Source organism: Lepidochelys kempii, chromosome 3, assembly GCF_965140285.1.
Source record: "Lepidochelys kempii isolate rLepKem1 chromosome 3, rLepKem1.hap1, whole genome shotgun sequence".
In the NCBI taxonomy this organism is placed as follows: Eukaryota; Metazoa; Chordata; order Testudines; family Cheloniidae; genus Lepidochelys; species Lepidochelys kempii.
The window spans coordinates 120,837,420-120,856,664 of record NC_136382.1 but is presented as its reverse complement, the minus strand read 5'-3'; the positions used below and the strand labels follow the sequence as shown (position 1 = coordinate 120,856,664).

The 19,245-nt window shown below is 44.8% G+C and overlaps 1 protein-coding gene across 4 annotated transcripts in view; it reads right to left on the bottom strand.

Moving 5' to 3' along the window:
* The window catches only part of TULP4 (TUB like protein 4), a 279,854-nt gene that overhangs the window by 219,766 nt on the left and 40,843 nt on the right, over positions 1-19,245 (bottom strand). For 2 of the 4 annotated variants that reach the window (XR_013635570.1, XM_073337795.2), the window contains exon 2: positions 5,568-7,840. The exons of 1 other annotated variant lie outside the window; for it this stretch is intronic. Coding sequence is in view for 1 of the 3 variants with exons in the window: in XM_073337795.2 (XP_073193896.2) it covers positions 5,568-5,819 (252 nt within the window). In the remaining 2 variants the exon portion in view is untranslated. Of the gene's footprint in view, positions 1-5,567; positions 7,841-19,245 lie in introns of those variants that run through there. One more of the 4 variants, XM_078852212.1, reaches the window with a different exon arrangement.

The following is a 19,245-nucleotide window of genomic DNA, read 5'->3' as shown; positions in this document are numbered from 1 at the left end:
TAACCTGTGGTCTGGATTCACTGCATGGGCATATACTTATCCTCACTATGTTTTAAGTTCTATCACACTGGAATGCTAGTTAACATACAAAATTTTACTAAATGCATTGAAATTCACTCTGCAGTTTGCATATTTGAAAAAGAAAAATGTACACACACACACACGCACCCCCCCCCACAAAACTATTTTAAAAGAATGTAAGAACTACTGAACACAAGGACATTCACTAGCATCTCCTATACTAGGCACAATGGCGTGCATTAAGGGCATGTCTATACAGCAGCTGTTAGCATGCTTCCCAGCATGAGCAGACAGACATATGCTAGCTCTGCTGGAGCTAGTGCAATAAAAATAGCAATGTGGCCAAGGCAGCACAGGCTCACTGCTGTGTACAAGCCTTCCCGACCCCATGAGTACATACTTGGGTGGCTAGCCCAAGCTGCCACCACTACACTGCTATTTTTAGTATGCTAGATCAAGCAGAGCTAGCATGCATCTGTCTTCCTGTGCTGAAGCATGTACCCAGCTGCTGTGTAGACACATCCATAGGCGCCAACTTCTGCTGGCACTGGTGGGTGCTTGACCCACCTCTGCCTTGGGCCCCACCCCGCCACCCCCATTCCAACCCCTTCCCCAAAGTCCCCACCCCAACTCCGCCCCCTCCCTGCCCCTATTGGACTTCTTCCCCAAACACCCATCCCGGCCCCGCCTCCTCCCCTGAGCATGCTGCGATCCCGTGCCTCCCCCTTCCCTCCCAGGGCTTGTTACGCCGTGCTGGGAGCTAGGGGGAGAAGCAGGGACGCGGCGTGCTCAGGGGAGGAGGTGGAGGTGAGGTGAGGCCGGGGGGGGACAGGGAGGGGAGCTTGGCTGCAGGTGGGTGCAGAGCACCCACCAATTTTTCCCTGTGGGTGCTCCAGCCCTGGATTTGGCGCCTATGGACACACCTTAAAAGGAAGTAGCCACAGCAGTGCCTCTGTGGTCTGAATGGAACTGAAGGATATTCAGCATGGTGTATTTCAGACTCTCAGGGTGAAATCCCACTGAAATCAATGGAAGTTTTGCCACTGACTTAAATGAAGCCAGGATTTCACCCTTGGTCCTTAATTCACTATAGAAACAAAAGTAAGGGTAGGATTTTCTGAAGTGCTCAGAGTTAGCCTAACACTGCTTCTACCAAAGTCAATGGTAAAACTTCCATGAGTCAATGGGAGCTCAGTTAGGTTAACACTGAACACTTCAGAAAAATCTCACCATTAATTTCTTTCTGTTTCTATAATACATTACATGTATGTCCATTTTAAGTCCCTTTTGTAGTACAGAGTGGTGTCAAGGAGCCCTAGAGTAAGTGAGAATCAGGCCCGTAACCTTTATCCCAAGGTAACAAAAGCTCTGTCACAAAACAGACCACTTGCACATGCTGACATCTGCAACAAAATAAATGGGACCAGGCTATTTCATTACACAGTTTTTTCTTACGCAACCGCAAAAACATTAATTTGCTAGTCAGAGTAAGATGGCAGCCACTCTGCAGCTTCAAATTCTAACAATTATCCTTTAAATCTCCAGTTGCCTTGCAGCAGAAAATGTATAAAACACAGCCATGGCTCACACCAAAGAGCCTTTCCATACCCAGTTGTTGTATGATTCAATGAGTCATTTAAGTAGTGAGTAAATCAGCCACCACCTATGTACGTCAGTATCCTGTTACTGGAGACTCTCCCCTGGTAGTCACTCTCGCCACTAACAGGAATGCTAGGACAATCAGAGAGAACACTGGATACCAAAAAAGCAGGTTTTCAAATGAACATTTTCAACGATCATCAAAAATATCTCAAAAAACATAGCAATGGCATCCCAGTTCCTCTATTCATTTAACAGTCTCATGTGCTGCCCCAAAACACATTGTTATATTTACCTTCTCTACAATCCCCTCCCTAAATAAAAAGCAGCAGAATTGAAACTTTAGGGTCATTTGCTGTGCTAATAATATATTGTTGAAATTAATTATACCCAAATCAATAGCATTTGTCTATGTAAGTTTTCACCTCCTACACTCTATTCATTACAGGAATCCATACATTTATAATTCAGTGCATGATAATAATAATAAAGCAGCGGTGCATGTCAGGAAGACAAACTTGACATACAGCAGTAGCTTTATCTCAATGGGAGTATCTAGAACAGGGGCAGGCAAACTTTTTGGCCTGAGGGCTACATCGGGTTTCGGAAATTGTATGGAGGGGTGGTTAGGGGAGGCTGTGCCCCCGTCCCCTATCCGTCCCCCCCTTGCTTCTTACCCCCAGGACTCCTGCCCCATCCAACCCCCCCCACTCCCAGACTGCCCCACCCCCGGAACCCCTGCCTGCCACCATTCAACCCCTCCCATTCCCCGCCCTCTGACCGCCCTGACCCCATCCACACCCCGCCCCTCTATCCAAACCCCCTGCTCCCTTACCAAGCAGCACAGAGCACTGGTGGCTGGCAGCGCTACAGCCCCGCTGCCCAGAGCATTGCGCCGGTGTGGTGTAGTAAACTGCTCTCTGTAACTGCTACCAGTAGCACATTCCGACGCAGAGCAGTTTAATACACTACACCAGCAGCAGGGCACGCTGAGGCTGCGGGGGAGGGAGAACAGTGGGGGAGGAGCTGGGGGCTACCCTCTCAGGCCAGGAGCTCAGGGGCCAGGCAGGAGGGTCCCACGGGCCAGATGTGGCCCGTGGGCCATAGTCTGACCACCTCTGATCTAGAAAAACATCTGTCACCACCAGCAAGGGACAAGATGACACCCAAAGGGCTGGACTGGGGAATTCCCAGTCATCAAATAACTATGCCTGTGAATTAGAGGCTTAAACTTGACGTCAATCTCTTCCTATCACATGCACTTTGTGCATCAGTTATAGGTTTAATTAGAGATATCCTACTGTGTATGTGTATGTCTCCAAAATCAGCAGTCAGCTCATTGTGTCAGGGGGAGGGAAGAGAAAGGATGAGACCTTAAAAACGAGGGAGAGAAGAAACTATCTTGGAGCTGAGAGATTTCCAAACACTACACTAGGCGTGGTTAATGTCACAGATTTCACCCTCAATCCCACTTGTACACTTGGGAAACCTCTTTTGCAGAAGGTTTCATACTACTTATTGCCATACATCAATTGAAGTAAAATCTTGCAATTAAAATTTATTCCAAATGTTTCATAAGTGTATATTAAAGATCTGAATATTTTGGGTATTTCCATGGTTCAAGAATTTCATTTATTTAAAAAATAGAACTAAAGGAGTCTAACTTGATAGAAAAGTTATTTTCTATCAATATTTTTGAATCATCCTATAGAATTTAATAGAGTAGTATATTCCTGCTATGGGCTAAGTAAAAACCCCTAAAAAAACCACAACCTACTATAGAAAAGTTCTCATTCTCCATTCTATCCTATAGCTTTTTAGAATAATTTCTGTAGAGCCTTATTGGTTTTATCCCTAGGAAATTCCATAGAATTTTCCCATAGAGGAAAATTAAAGAAGGCCAAATGCTGCAAATCTGGCACAGAAGTTCCCATGCCAGGCAAGCCCAGAGAGGCAGCTTTCATTACACTAGCATTTGGGGTACTAGGCCAGCAGAAGCTTCTAATGGCAGCCACTGAATCAGAATCCTAGCTGCCCAAAGCCACTTTCTTCCCCGTTTCCTATCAGGACCAGGCACTTATAATGCTGCTCTGCCCCCTTTTGTAGCCCTAAACATAGAAATGGAGTTATGGACCCTATGCACTCCCAAAACCTGATCATTTGCTCAATTTCCAGTACCAGAGATCTCTGCCATTATTTGCAGAAGCACAAACCCAATGGAAAACCGGGCCCAATTACAAAGAAAATATGTTCATTTTATTTGTGAGTCTCTGTAGTGCCCAATTACAGGTAACTGGGAGAATGTGCTATGATTACTACAGCTACAATCAACATGAAACAGCCCAGAGACCCAGAAAGAAAATACTCCACCACAGCCACTTGGGTAAACAAAGGAAAAATGGCCAAAGGACGTAATTCAGAATGGAGAGAAGGCGGTGGAGAAGGAGGAGGAGTGGAGATGTGAAATATCAATGTCTTCTTCATTTAACTGGTACAGATCAAGGCCTAGTCCCAGGTTTCCACATTTGCTCTTGAACAACTGGACTTCACTGTCCATAAATACAATGTCCTGCACTATTTCAAGTGTTCCCTTTGTGCAGCAGGGGAAAACTCAGAAGAAAGATGGAGAAGGAGAAAACTTGGGTAGTAGAAGTGATTTTCATATAGCATGTTAAAAATGTAAAACGTATTTGTAATTGAAGGCCATATGCGTGAACACAGAGAGATGGGCCTCAAACCAAAATCCTGGATACAAACACCCACCCCAGACTTGCTCCAGACTTTATGGTTCAGCCCCCATCTCTGTGTTAATGATTTAGAATCTTAAATCTTTTAACTTGTTTTTAAAAGAACATAGTCATTCACTTTTACACACTTTGACCCCCAATATAACAAGCACAAAAGATTATGCGAGTTCAATTTTTGAAGACACTTCTGTCAAAAGAGCAGTGCACATTAGAGCTAAAGTTAACAAGTATCACCAAGAACAGTTAAATAGCATAATATCTTGGATTTTAGATATAGGAAATAAATTGTAAGGTGGAACTGTACTGTAAGAGTGGAGTTTCCAATTCCAGCAAATATTATCTAGTGGACACTTCCTGCTGTTACCTAATCAAAAAGCAGGATTACTAGTAAGGATTAAACTATAATCAAAAGCTCTCAACACTGTACACTCCACTCTTTGTACCCACCGTTGGGCATCAGTGACCCATGCCATACCATTTGCCCAGCAGGGAGTGCATGAGGCAGTATGCAGTGGCACAAATAAGTGCCAGAAAGAGTGGTGTTTCAGTTGTGCATTCCCAATTTTACCACCCAAAAATATCCCTTTAATAAAAAATAAATGCAAAAATCCCAGGGCCATTAGAGTAAGGGTGATGCTCTCCATCCCGGAATTACATGAAATTACTGCGGAGCATCTCCACGTTATTCTAGACAACCCCATCCATCTTCCTCGACCACTTGGGTGTTTTGTGAAGTCCCCAGTCATCTCTCACTCAAGCCTGCTGCAGGGCACTTCGGTTTGTAGTTTCTAGAAGAGAGTCAGGCTCCATCCTCGATAGCTTTCCTTAGGCTGCTAAGCAGGAGTTTAACATTATGTAAACCACCACTACCACAGTCTTTAAATCCACCACAATCTATTTATTGAACTAGCCTGGGGATTAAAATACATTGGGGGAAGAAGAGGAGAAAGGAGCAAACAAAAATAAATTCACTCCCTGCAGTGTCCCAAGACCTTTTCTCTCCATGGGCCTAATCCAAAAATCCACTGAAGTCACTGGAAAGACTTCCACTGACTTTAATGGGATTTGGTTCAGGCCCCAAGCCTCCAACCCTTTTCACCGTCATGCCAAATTTTAAACAGAAATGCCGCATCCTCCATTTAACTGCTGCCGAGGCTAGCTTTAAATTCAAGCTTAACACGTGACATGTAGTTCCCTTACCTCGCTGTTGTGGCCCCTCAGATTGAAGTTGATTCTCTGAGGGGTGTTCCGGTCTCTCCGACAATGACTGGAGGTGAAAGTCACTCCGACAACTCCTCTGCCATTGCCTGTTGCCAGCCAGCCCTCTTCATAGTACCGCCTCCTGCACACTGGTTTCTCCTTCTCACTTTTGGGAACTCTACCTTTCCAGGAGAGGCAGAGGATGTTGGAATCGCTGCAAAGAACAGGCCCATGTTCCACCGCTGCATACATGCTTTTCTTTATCTTTAATTTTTGACATAAGAAAGTAATATGTCTAGTGCACAAAATTTAAATCTATTTTTTTATTGATAAGACTGACCTGGGATAGATCATTGGAGGGGAGAACATGGGTCAGTGTTTATAAATATCCACCAAATGCATAGTGAAAAATTCTTCTATAAAAGACAATGGTAGTTGGCTAAGAAAAAGTAACACTTAAAAAAAAAATCAGGTTCCTTTTGTCTTTGAGTCATTAGAGTGAGGGTGCACTGATCCTTTGGAGAAACAGCTCCTTCATAAGAGGCGCTCAAGAAGTGGTAATTTGTCTTTTTGCTCAATTTGATATAATCTTTATACAGCCTGAGATTCCAGTTTAGCGTAATGCAATTCCAGAGACAAAGAGTTGCAAATGTGTAGATTTCAAGTAACTTAAGGCTTTAAGATTTCCTCCAGTCAGATTTTCTTCAAAAGTTCAGTCGCAGAAATTTAAACACGCACACATATATATGTGTAGATATATATATAGAGAGAGAGAAATATATATATATGACATTCATCTTTCCCAAGCTGCCCTCTGGCATAACTTCTCCACCAAGCAGATTTCTGCTGCTAAAGTTGAGAGAGATTGCATAAAGGGAAAAAAAGGCACACAAACCGTGCGAAACAACAGATCCGAGCTTGGGCAGGCACCACCGTGCCAGGCCAGATGGGAAATCCCTCTCGGTACTAACCTACTCAATGGATTCAATGGTTTTTGCAATCCAGAGACAGTCTTATTTTCATTGCAGCTCTTTCTTCCACCAGAGACCCAACACAACCTGAACTGTTTATCATGCGAGCTTGCCTGCTTTCCTACTTCTCGCTGCCACACGGGCATGAAAAAGAAAACCCCTTTTCATTTAGCAGAACCAAAATGCTGTAAAGCTTTTAGAGCAGATAAGTTTGCCTCAGGTGAGCCATGAAATTCTCTCTCCTACAGAATAGGGCTGCACTTCAGGCTTTTTTCTTTTACTTTTCCCTTTTTCCTACTACAAATGAATCACAGACTTTTCACCCTGCTGCAAAAACAAGTGCCAAAATTAAAGCACGTCAAGAAAGCACTCATTTGCAAACCTTCTAGGATTCAAGGAAGGAAGAAAAATAATCAACAAAGAGGAGCAGTACTAGAAATCTGACTTCCCAGTTTCACTATTTCCCTAGATATTTTCCTTTCTTGTTTGATGGGCTCCTTCCTTCTTGAGGCTTGTCTAGAGCTCAGATTCATAGTTCCAAAAGACCACATTTGCAGCTGTACATGAAGGAAACATATGTAGTCTTCTGATGGTTTTAGATGAACAACATTTATTAGTTTATACCATACTAAGCAGAAAGAGAAAAGAAAAGGAAAGGACAAAGTACGTTCAATGACCCGGTTAACTCAATACAGAGGATGAGGTTTGTCAGTTCAATGCCCAAACTTGTCCCATTGTTCCTAAACTTACTTTCTTCCAGTCATTACCACACAATAAATGGTCACCATGTATTAGTCCAGTACATTAAACTCTTACAGTTTACTGAGCTCAATGCAAAAAATGTGCCAAAGACAGTTCATTGTTCCTTTTGCAATATCCAAGTCAGTTTCTTCCCCACACTGCCTCTCTCTCAATTATTCCTTTAGATTGTAGAGGTATTTGTGAGGCTTGTTCTGTGGTAGAGGGTGTTTTCTTCCTCTTCTTGCAAACTTTTTTCACCCGTGAAGACCATGTGGAAAGCGGACCATTAGTGGTAGGTGTCTTTCCATGGGCTCTTGATCCCTGTGCTGTTAAGTTGCTCCATCTGGTTCCTAAGTTAATTTTCATCAATTGAGGAATTCCCAGGAGTATGCAAGAACAAGTCTGCTTGGCTGTGGAAATATGTGGGTATATACATACACACGGTGTACACAAGGTCACTCAACCTTGTATTTGGAACTGCATCTGCCTTTTCAGCTTCAGTATGGTAGTCTAATAAGATGTCTATTCTTCAAAGCCTTGACATCCTGGATTCTTCCCATTCTGTAAAACAAAGCACACACAAAAAATACATTGAAAAAACAAGACTGCAAAACAATGTAGTCTGAGATATATATGCGAGCTATTGGGGCAGTTATTCAGTATTATGATTTGATATTTTATATGTATATAGCTTTTTTCATTCCAAAGGATCACAAAGATTTTCACAGTCTACACACATACAAAACCTAACAAAATGCAACCAGGTCTGGAATAGAGAGGGAGCAATTAACTATCGCATAGCACACTACACCACAGTTGGGGAAAAGGGAAATTTGGGCGGAGGAGGAACCAAAGTTACTCCCACTCTCACAAAAGAGTCATGGGATCTTTACTGTAAGCGAACAGGAGACAGAAGTAGGGTTTTTTAAAAGGTGTCACCTGTAAGAGACATAATAAAGTACATAGTGCTATACTCCATTTATCTGCCTCCAAAAAATGAAGAAGGAGTGACTTGATCCCATTGGGATTTAACTTGTGATTCCAGGAAGTCTGAGTATTCCCAAACAGGATGCCTAGAACTTCGGGTAAAATATTTATGGGTTTTAAAGACAACTGATGTCTTGAACTGAAAGGGTCACAGCCACCAAATATACATTTGAATTAGGGGGGAAAGAACCAAGCAATTAAATTCAGTTTTATAAAGATGAGCATAACTATAAGATAAGAGGCATGTGTTTAACATGCATTTAAAAGTTGTGTCTACACTAATTTTGTCCTCTTTTTGATTCAGTATTCCATTAAAGAAAGTATTACAGCTGCAAAGATAGCCTTGCCTACACTACACACTAAACTAGTGGTTCTCAACCCGTGGCCCAATCAGCACAGAGCTGCGGCCCATACAGGTAGCATTGGAAGCAGCCTATGTAACACATTGTGGGCCCTATATGCAGTGCTGCCAACTTTCTAATCGCACAAAACTGAACACCCCTGCCCCGCCCCTTCTGAGGCCCCGCCCTGCCCCTTCTCCAAGGCCCTGCCCCCCGCTCACTCCATCCCCCCCCCCACTCACTTTCACTAGACTGGGGCAGTGGCATGGGGTGCAGGAGGGGGTGAGGGCTCTGGGATGAGGCCAGAAATGAGGGGTTCAGAGTGCAGGCTGGGGGTGAAGGGTTTGGAGTGGAGAAGGAGGCTCAGGGCTGAAGAGGGGGTTAGGGTGTGGGAGGGAATAAGGGTGAAGGATGGGGTTCCGTTCTGAGGTGCTTACCTCAGGTGGCTCCTGGAAGCGGCCGGCATATCTGGCTCCTAGGCAAAGGGGCCAGGGGGCTCTGTGTGCTGACCGCACCCACAGACACTGCTCCCGCAGCTCCCATTGGCCGCCGTTCCTGGCCATCGGGAGCTGTGGAGCCGGCGCTCAGGGTGGTGGGCAGCGCACAGAGTCCCTGTGGTCACCCCTGTGCCTAGGAGCTGCATGTGCTGGCTGCTTCCAGGAGCTGGGCAGAGCCAGGGCAGGTAGAGAACCTGCCTTAGCTCCACTGAACAACCGACCAGACTTTTAGTGGCTCGATCTGCAGTGCTAATCGGCACCACCAGAGTCCCCTTTCAACTGGGCATTCCAATCAAAAACCGGACGCCTGGCAACCCTATGCATACGCGGACCACAATGGTAAATAGGTTGAGAACCACTGCACTAAACTGTGCTAACGCCACATTTAGAACAATTGCCATTACATGAGAGTCAACAGCGTCTGGCAAAGAGTTTATAAATCCATTCCTTGGACAACCTGGTGAGGAGGTGGAGTAGTTTACAACACAATCTAGCTAGCATGCTTCTTATGAAATAGTCTGTTCATGCCAGTCAGGAAGACACTATCAGAACCTGCCTAGCAACAACTGGTCTAAAAGTGGTGGTTGCTAACAGTTTTTTCATAATAGCATGGTAAGGATTTAAAAACAAAAAACCACACACTGTTTTCTGAATTTACAGTGCTCCTGAACCAGATGCTGAATGAACTTGGCAGTGAAGAATAACTCAAATCAGAATTTGGAAAGCAATGGCTTCAGAGAGAAACTCTCTGCTTGTACTGTAAACAATCCTGATCCTTGAAATCGTGAAACAGAGCTGTTAGTTGCACCCCCTGCCAGGCTCTTCCTAACAGATAACAGATTTAAATTCAACAGTATTCCCTTTGCCTTGTCTTCAGTTGACAGCAGGGGCCTGTACTATGATGCGGGTCTTAACAGATCATACTGGCAGACAACAGAACTGGTTTTAATATGCTGCAAAGGGTGTCATTGAAACATCAACAACAGAGACATGAATAACACTTATGATAGCAATTGTTTGAACTGCATGAATACCATGTTTTTAAAAGGGGATTTTCAAAACCACAGACAAGCATACATAGCCTTGCACAGGTTTTTCATATAATTTCTTGTTTGCTACTTATGAAAATTAATAGTTTTGCTTTTGAAATGACTCACTCCCCCGATTCCCCATAGTTTTTTCCCCATTTGATTCCACAGTTAAGTAAAAAGGCTGACTTTGTATCATCTCTTCCATGGCTACAAACCCATGCCTAATGTTATATAAAAAATTCTGACTTCATTAGAGAATCAAGAAGAAGAAACAGTTGAACTGCAAGGCAGAAATAAAAAACACCTGAAATAACTGCAAAGGGGATACAGCAAGTGATTACTCAAGAACATTTTGCTTAACAATGGTTACTTCTCTAGCAGGAAAGTCTATCTATAAAATCTATGTGCAGCAGAATTACACACAGACACACACACACAAAGTTAAAAGAACATTAAGGTTGCAAGTTCAAGCACTCAAAAGTTAAGAAACACCAGAACTCAGATTGCCTCCAGGACCTTCATTCAGTCCCCTTGTAGGTATGCATTGTGATGCAGTTTTTAATTACACGGCCACACATTATTTGATCCCAAAGGACTTCTGCTTCATTTAGTGCCTGATCGAAAAGGGACCCTGGCAGCTCTGGTCAGCACTGCCGACTGGGCTGTTAAAAGTCCAGTCAGCAGCACAGCAGGGACCCGGGCTAAGGCAGGCTCCCTACCTGCCCTGGCTCCATGAGGATCCTGGGTCAGCCAGAGAGGCTTCGTGCGCTGCCCCCACCTGCAGAGCCAGCTCCGCAGCTCCTATTGGCTGGGAACCATGACCAATGGGAGCTGCAGGGGGCAGCACCTGTGGGCGCAAAGGCAGTGCACACAGCCACCTGGCCGCCCATGCACCTAGAGGCTGCAGGGATCTGGCGACTGCTTCCTCAGAGCTGCAGTAACCGCTGCCGAGAACCTGCTCCCTGAACCCCTGGCCCAGCCTGGAGCCCCCCTCTTGTTCCCCAAACCTCTCAGCCATCCCCCACCACTCCTCAACCCCAGCCCTCACCACCACCACCCCACTGCTCCCCAAACCCCTGGCCCAGCCCGGAGCCCCCTTCTGCACTCCAAAACTCCTCATCCCCAGCCCCACCACCAGCTGGAGCCCTCACCCCCACACACACATCCCAACCCCATCCCAGAGTCCCGTCCCACACTCCAAAACCCTCATTCCCAGCCCCACCCCAGAGCCCACACCCTCAGCTGGAGTCCTCAACCCCCTGCACCCCAACCTTCTGCCCCCTGCCCCATTCCTCAACCCTCGGCATTTCATTGAGTCAGGTAGCTTATTCCTTGGCACCAGCTGGGAGGACACTGACAGCACCAGAGTGTGTCCCCCTTTTCAGTTCCAGTGCCTGGAGCCTCAGTAGCCCAGAAGAGCAATTGCAGGATAAGTCCTGCTCAGCCTCTGCAGCCCTGGGCATACAGCTTGCTCAGCTGCTTTGTAGGGATGATACATGCGCAGTCTGGTCGTACATAGCAGCTGTGAGGGGCTGGAGCATGATCAGTACAGACTGAGAATTTAGCTGTCAAACTCCAAGTCTCTACTCAGCACGCAAGATCTGTGAGCATCTGAAAAGTCATGGGAGGCCAAAATTTTGGAAATTTTTTTTAGGAGCATAGAAATCCCACACAGTACAGTCACCCTGCTGCTAAATTTCAAGTCTCTGCTCCGAAGTATAGAGGTGCTACAATGGCTCAGTGGAACAGTTGTAAGAATTTGGGGTTTTGTTGTTGATGGTGGTTTTTTTTATTTAATTACTTTTTAAAGATTAGGGGAAAAAAGCTTTTTTCCCCTAACCTCATTCTCCAAAATGGCTCAACTGTTTTAGCTGAACCTTTCCAAAAATTCAGCCGTAGGCAGACACCAGCATGAAAAATTTAACTACAAACATTTACATATATAAGCCACAGAAAACAGGGTCTCACATTGGAAAATGTCGGGTATCCTTAACTATAAGTATCACTACGTGCACCATCTATAATAAAAGGTTACACCATGTACTCCAGCTAGAGATCATATCTTTGGTTTCAAAGTATTTTCTCATCACTGGTCAAACACCAGTGTCTAGAAAAGTTTACTGGTCCTGAAAGTATTTATACTTTCTAGCACTGGCACGTGTGGTAGAAGTGTAATTGAATATCTGTACCTTTCCTCTGGCTCCCTTCCTAACAGCGTCTCAGATACTGTGACTCTCATGGTGATGATGTAACATCTACAGTCACCTAGCGAAACATCTACAGCAGGGGTCCCCAAAGTGGCGCCCACCGGGGCAGTTGTGTGCACCTACAGGACACCGCGCCGCCGAAATGTCACAAAATACCACCACCACTGAGAAGCATTGCCGTTACTCGGCAGCATTTCAGCATTGGCGCTTCTTTCCGCTGCTGCTTCTTGGCGGCATTTTGGCGGTGAGGTGTCTGGCGCCCGCCACAGTCTTGTGGGAATAGGAATGTGCTGTTCCCACAGAAAGGTTGGGGACCACTGATCTACAGTCATCAGACTGGGGAGGGAGAAGGGAAATCCAATATTCTCTCCACTTTAATTTGTTGGGCAACTCTAGCACTTCATGAAGAGTGAGTGAGTGTGTCCTTTTTAAGAATAAATAAAGATTTTAACATCAAGATCTGGCTTTTCTTGCATCTTTTAGGGCCAAACTACTGAGCATTTCTCTCCCAACTGCTTCCATTAACTTGTACAAATCATCAGTATTAAGCAAAGTTGGAAAATCAGAAAAATATTCACTTCCTCTCATGCATCTTTCATCAAGCTGTCTCCCTTTTGTCAACACAAAGAAGTCATGCACAGCCAAGTGCACGGATACTGCAGTCAGCTCTACACCACTTTACATTTCACAGCTCCCAACCTGTAGGGCTTCAAATTAAGAGCTTGTCTACACTTAAAATGCTGTACCTCCTCAGTGTAGAGACCACCTACTCCAAAGGGAGAAATACCTCCTTTGGCATAGGTAATCACAGAATCATAGAATATTAGGGTTGGAAGGGACCTCAGAAGGTCATCTAGTCCAAACCCCTGCTCAAAGCAGGACCAACATCAACTAAATCATCCCAGCGCAGGCTCTGTCACGCCGGGCCTTAAAAACCACTAAGAATGGAGGGTCCACCACCTCCCTACCTAACCCATTCCAGTGCTTCACCACCCTCCTAGTGAAATAGTGTTTTCCAATATCCAAGCTAGACCTCCCCCACTGAAACTTGAGACCATTCCTCCTTGTTCTGTCATCTGCCACCACTGAGAACAGTCTAGCTCCATCCTCTGTGGAACCCCCTTTCAGGTAGTTGAAGGCTGCTATCAAATCCCCCCCCCTTACTCTTCTGAAGACTAAATAACCCCAGTCCCCTCGGCTTCTCCTTGTAAGTCATGTGCCCCAGCCCCCTAATCATTTTTGTTGCCCTCCGCTGGACTCTCTCCAATTTGTCCACATCCCTTCTATAGTGGGGGGACCAAAACTGGACACAATATTCCAGGTGTGGCCTCACCAGTGCTGAATAGAGGGAAACAATCACTTCCTTCAATCTGCTGGCAATGCTTCTACTAATACAGCCCAATATGCCATTGGCCTTCTTGGCAACAAGGGCACACTGCTGACTCATATCCAGCTTCTCATCCACTGTAATCCCCAGGTCCTTTTCTGCAGTCCCCAGCCTGTAGCTGTGCATGGAATTCTTCCATCCTAAGTGCACGACTCTGCACTTGTCCTTGTTGAACCTCATCAGATTTCTTTTGGCCCAATCCTCCAATTTGTCTAGGTCACTCTGGACCCTATCCCTACCCTCCAGTGTATCTACCTCCTCACAGCTTAGTGTCATCTGCAGACTTGATGAGGGTGCAATTAATCCCATCATCCAGATCATTAATTAAGATGTTGAACAAAACCGGCCACAGGACCGACCCCTGGGGCACTCTGCTTGATACCGTCTGCCAACTAGACATTGAGTCGTTGATCGCTACCCGTTGAGCCCGACAATCTAGCCAGCTTTCTTTCCACCTTACAGTCCATCCAATCCATACTACTTTAACTTGCTGGCAAGAACACTGTGGGAGACAAGCTTTACTCAAGTCAATATATATCATGTCCACCGCTTTCCGCATATCCACAGAGCCAGTTATCTTATCATAGAAGGCAATCAGGCTACAATCCAGGCCTTTACACAATGGGATTGGCAGTGCTCAATCACAAGGAATGTAGGATTCAGGCCTCAGGGTGTACACTCAAAAGAATATCAGGTTAAGGATCAAAACTTCTTGTTATTAACAGATTATTAAAACAATGTTTTAAAAAAATCCATTTGTCATTTAAATATTTAATTTCTCTTGGTTTGAGCAATGAAAATCAAGTGAACTTTCATGAGGATGGAAAACACACAACCCTAACAAAGGCAAGCCTCCTGCCAAATTTCAAGTCCTTGTTCCAAAGCTTGGTGACACCAGAGCTCCTTAAAGAAAAGGTCACCAAAACTTTTCTTTTTTTTTTTAAATGAGGACAAAACAATGGATTTCTTAGGAAAGGCTGAACTGTTTTAGCTGAAATTTTCCAGAAATATTCAGCCTGATGCAGACCCCAACATGAAAAATTTTGGCCCTAACAGATAAAGCTTGGTAAAACTATAAGCAACTGAAAACAGTGTTGTACAACAGGAAGTGTTGAACAACCTTAATTAATGGGCAGCATTACCACCTCCTTGCCTATAATGCTGTGTATAGTCACTGTGACAGCGACATTCAAATTATAAATTAGAAGCAAGAGGCTAAGTTACTACAATGTTAAAAGTTAGAAATCTAACACACAGAAGGCAAGAAATGACATCTTACAGCTCTCAGCGCAGCACTGATTTGCTTACGTTGTACATTCTGGAGCAAAGATAGCCTCTCCATAATTAATGTTGCAGTTACATTTTTCTTGAAAACCTAGTTTTGTACTGCATCTAACCTCTGCATACATAGATAAATAGGCTTGAAATCTGGTGGGGCAGACTTTATGAGGAAACTTTTAGGCCATTTGAACAAAGGGTTCTCAAAACACAGCACAGCAAAGGGTTCTCAACCACCCACCCTTTTCAAAGTTCTAGAGGTTCCAGAGGCAGCTAGGCAGCTTTCTTCCAAGCCAGGGCAAGCTTGTCCCTCTCCCAACCCAGGAGTATTGGGGGTGGGAGGAGAGAAATGTGTGTGAAGAAAACAGCGTGTTCCCCTCCTGGCAGGGGTGAGAGAGAAAAACAGCACACACCCCCGTTCAGGGGACCAGGGTGGGGGGAAGGTGGCTAAAACAGCACCCACTTCTTACAGGAAAGCAGTGCAGACCCCAGTCCTGGTCCTACTCCACCTGCCTTGGGAGAGCACAGCTTTGCCTGCGAATCTCAGCATCTTCAACTCCTAGCTGTAAATGGGTGTCCCACGCATGGGGGTGGGAGTAAGGGTGGGGACAGGCAGCCCAAATGTGTCTACCTTTAAGCTGCAATGCAGGCACAGTACAGTATTTTCCCTTTCTTTCTTTTTTTTTGGGGGGGGGGTGCGCAACAGCCCTCCATGGCTGCCTGACAGGTTGACCAATCAGTCAGTAATTCTGGTGTTCGTATCTTTGAGGTTCTACTGTACCATATGCCACAGTTCTTCCAAAACTCACAGTATGTGCTGAAGGAACAGCCTCAGCACACAGTCTCCTTGAAACAAACTATCAAATCCCACTGAGCCATGGGGGTGTCCTTCATGGAGACAAGCAAGTACAAATCTATCCAACAGCACGCAAGAGGCTAAGTTTATTAACAGAAATGGTACCTTGATGGTTTCAGAGTAGCAGCCGTGTTAGTCTGTATCCACAAAAAGAAAAGGAGTAATTGTGACTACTCCTTAGAGACTAACAAATTTATTTGAGCATAAGCTTTTGTGAGCTACAGCTCACTTCATCAGATGCATGCAGTGGAAAAAACAGTGGGGAGATTTATATACATAGAGATCATGAAACAATGGGTGTTACCATACACACTGTAACAAGAGAGATCAGGTAAGGTGAGCTATTATCAGCGGGGGGGGACGGGACCTTTTGTAGTGATAATCAAGGTGGGCCATTTCCATCAGTTGACAAAAACGTGTGAGAAACAGCAGAGGGGAAATAAACATGCGGAAATAGTTTTACTTTGTGTAATGACCCATCCACTCCCAGTCTTTATTCATGCCTAAGTTAATTGTATTCAGTTTGCAAATTAATTCTAATTCAGCAGTCTCTCGTTGGAGTCTGTTTTTCAAGTTTTGTTGAAGAATTGCCACTTTTAAGTCTGTAATCAAGTGATCAAAGAGATTGAAGTGTTCTCCAACTGGTTTTTGAATGTTATAATTCTTGACGTCTGATTTGTGTCCATTTATTCTTTTATGTAGAGACTGTCCAGTTTGGCCAATGTACATGGCAGGGGGCATTGCTGGCACATGATGGCATATATCATATTGGTAAATGTGCAGGTGAACGAGCCTCTGATAGTGTGGCTGATGTGATTAGGCCCTATGATGGTGTCCCCTGAATAGATATGTGGACACAGTTGGTAACGGGCTTTGTTGCAAGGAGAGGTTCCTGGGTTAGTGGTCCTGTTGTGTGGCATGTGGTTGCTGGTGAGTATTTGCTTCAGGCTGGGGGGCTGTCTGTCTAAGCAAGGACTGGCCTGTCTCTCAAGATCTGTGAAAGTGATGGGTCGTCCTTCTGGATAGGTTGTAGATCCTTGATGATGCATTGGAGAGGTTTTAGTTGGGGGCTGAAGGTGATGGCTAGTGGAGTTGTGTTATTTTCTTTGTTGGGCCTGTCCTGTAGTTGGTAACTTCTGGGTACTCTTCTGGCTCTGTCAATCTGTTTCTTCACTTCAGCAGGTGGGTATTGTAGTTGTAAGAATGCTTGATAGAGATCTTGTAGGTGTTTGTCTCTGTCTGACAGGTTGGAGCAAATGTGGTTGTATCGTAGAGCTTGGCTGTAGACAATGGATCGTGTGGTGTGGTCTGGATGGAAACTAGAGACATGTAGGTAGGCATAGCCGTCAGTAGATTTCCGGTATAGGGTGGTGTTTATGTGACCATCGCTTATTAGCACTGTAGTGTCTAAGGAAGTGGATCTCTTGTGTGGACTGGTCCAGGATGAGGTTGATGGTGGGATGGAAATTATTGAAATCATGGTGGAATTCGTCAAGGGCTTCTTTTCCATGGGTCCAGATGATGAAGATGTCATCAATATAGCGCAAGTAGAGTAGGGGCATTAGGGGACAAGAGCTGAGGAAGCATTGTTCTAAGTCAGCCATAAAAATGTTGGCATACTGTGGGGACATGTGGGTACCCATAGCAGTGCCGTTGATTTATACATTGTCCCCAAATGTAAAATAGTTATGGATGAGGACAAAGTCACAAAGTTCAGCCACCAGGTTTGCCGTGACATTACCGGGGATACTGTTCCTGATGGCTTGTCGTTCATGTTTGTGTGGAATGTTGGTGTAGAGTTCTTCTACATCCATAGTGGCCAGGATGGTGTTTTCAGGAAGATCACAGATGGATTGTAGTTTCCTCAGGAAGTCAGTGGTGTCTCGAAGGTAGCTGGGAATGCTGGTAGTGTAGGGCCTGAGGAGGGAGTCTACATAGCCAGACAGTCCTGCTGTCAGGGTGCCAATGCCTGAGATGATGTGGCGTCCAGGATTTCCAGGTTTATGGATCTTGGGTAGCAGATAGAATACCCCAGGTCGGGGTTCTAGGGGTGTGTCTGTGCAGATTTGTTCTTGTGCTTTTTCAGGGAGTTTCTTGAGCAGATGGTATAGTTTCTTTTGGTAACTCTCAGTGGGATCAGAGGGTAATGGCTTGTAGAAACTCGTGTTGGAGAGCTGCTGAGCAGCCTCTGGTTCATAGTCCGACCTATTCATGATGACGACAGCACCTCCTTTGTCAGCCTTTTTGATTATGGATGTCAGAGTTGTTTCTGAGACTGTGGATGGCATTGTGTTCTGCACGGCTGAGGTTATGGGGCAAGTGATGCTGCTTTTCCACAATTTCAGCCCGTGCATGTTGACAGAAGCACTCTATGTAGAAGTCCAGTCTGTTGTTTCGTCCTTCAGGAGGAGTCCACCCAGAATCCTTCTTTTTGTAGTCTTGGTAGGAAGTTCTCTGTGGGTTAGTATGTTGTTCAGAGGTGTGTTGGAAATATTCTTTGAGTCGGAGACATCGAAAATAGGATTCTAGGTCACCACAGAACTGTATCATGTTCGTGGGGGTCGAGGGGCAGAAGAAGAGGCCCCGAGATAGCCCAGCAGAAGAATCTGTCCTTAGAGTATAGTTGGATAGATCAACAATATTCCTGGGTGGGTTAAGGGAACCACTGTTGTTGCCCCTTGTGGCATGTGGTAGTTTAGATAGTTTAGTGTCCTTTTTCTTTTGTAGAGAAGCAAAATGTGTGTTGTAAATGGCTTGTCTAATTTTTGTAAAGTCCAGCCAAGAGGAAGTTTGTGTGGAAGGTTTTATGAGAATATTCAGTTTTGAGAGCTCATTCTTAATCTTTCCCTGTTTGCTGTAGAGGATGTTGATCAGGTGGTTCCACAGTTTCTTTGAGAGTGCATGGCACAAGCTGTCAGCATAGTCTGCGTGGTATGTAGATTGTAATGGATTTTTTACCTTCAGTCGTTTTGGTATGATGTCCATCTGTTTGCATTTAGAAAGGAAGATGTCTGTCTGTATCTGCACGAGTTTTTTCATGAAGTTGATAGATTTCCATTCCATACGGCTAAATTCAGAGCCTGGCATAATGACAGGTTTCAGAGTAGCAGCCGTGTTAGTCTGTATCCACAAAAAGAAAAGGAGTATTTGTGGCACCTTAGAGACTAACAAATTTATTTGAGCATAAGCTTTCATGAGCTACCGCTCACTTCATCAGATGCGACTTGATGGTGCTTCTGGTTTTTGATGTGACAACCATGTCTTGGGTTAATTACTCTACATTTAGAAAATGGAGGCCAGGGTATAGATTTCATCTTCTGGGTTTATTTAGTCCAAGTCACAGTTCTTAAAAGAGCTAACAGTAATCATCAATTACAATGAC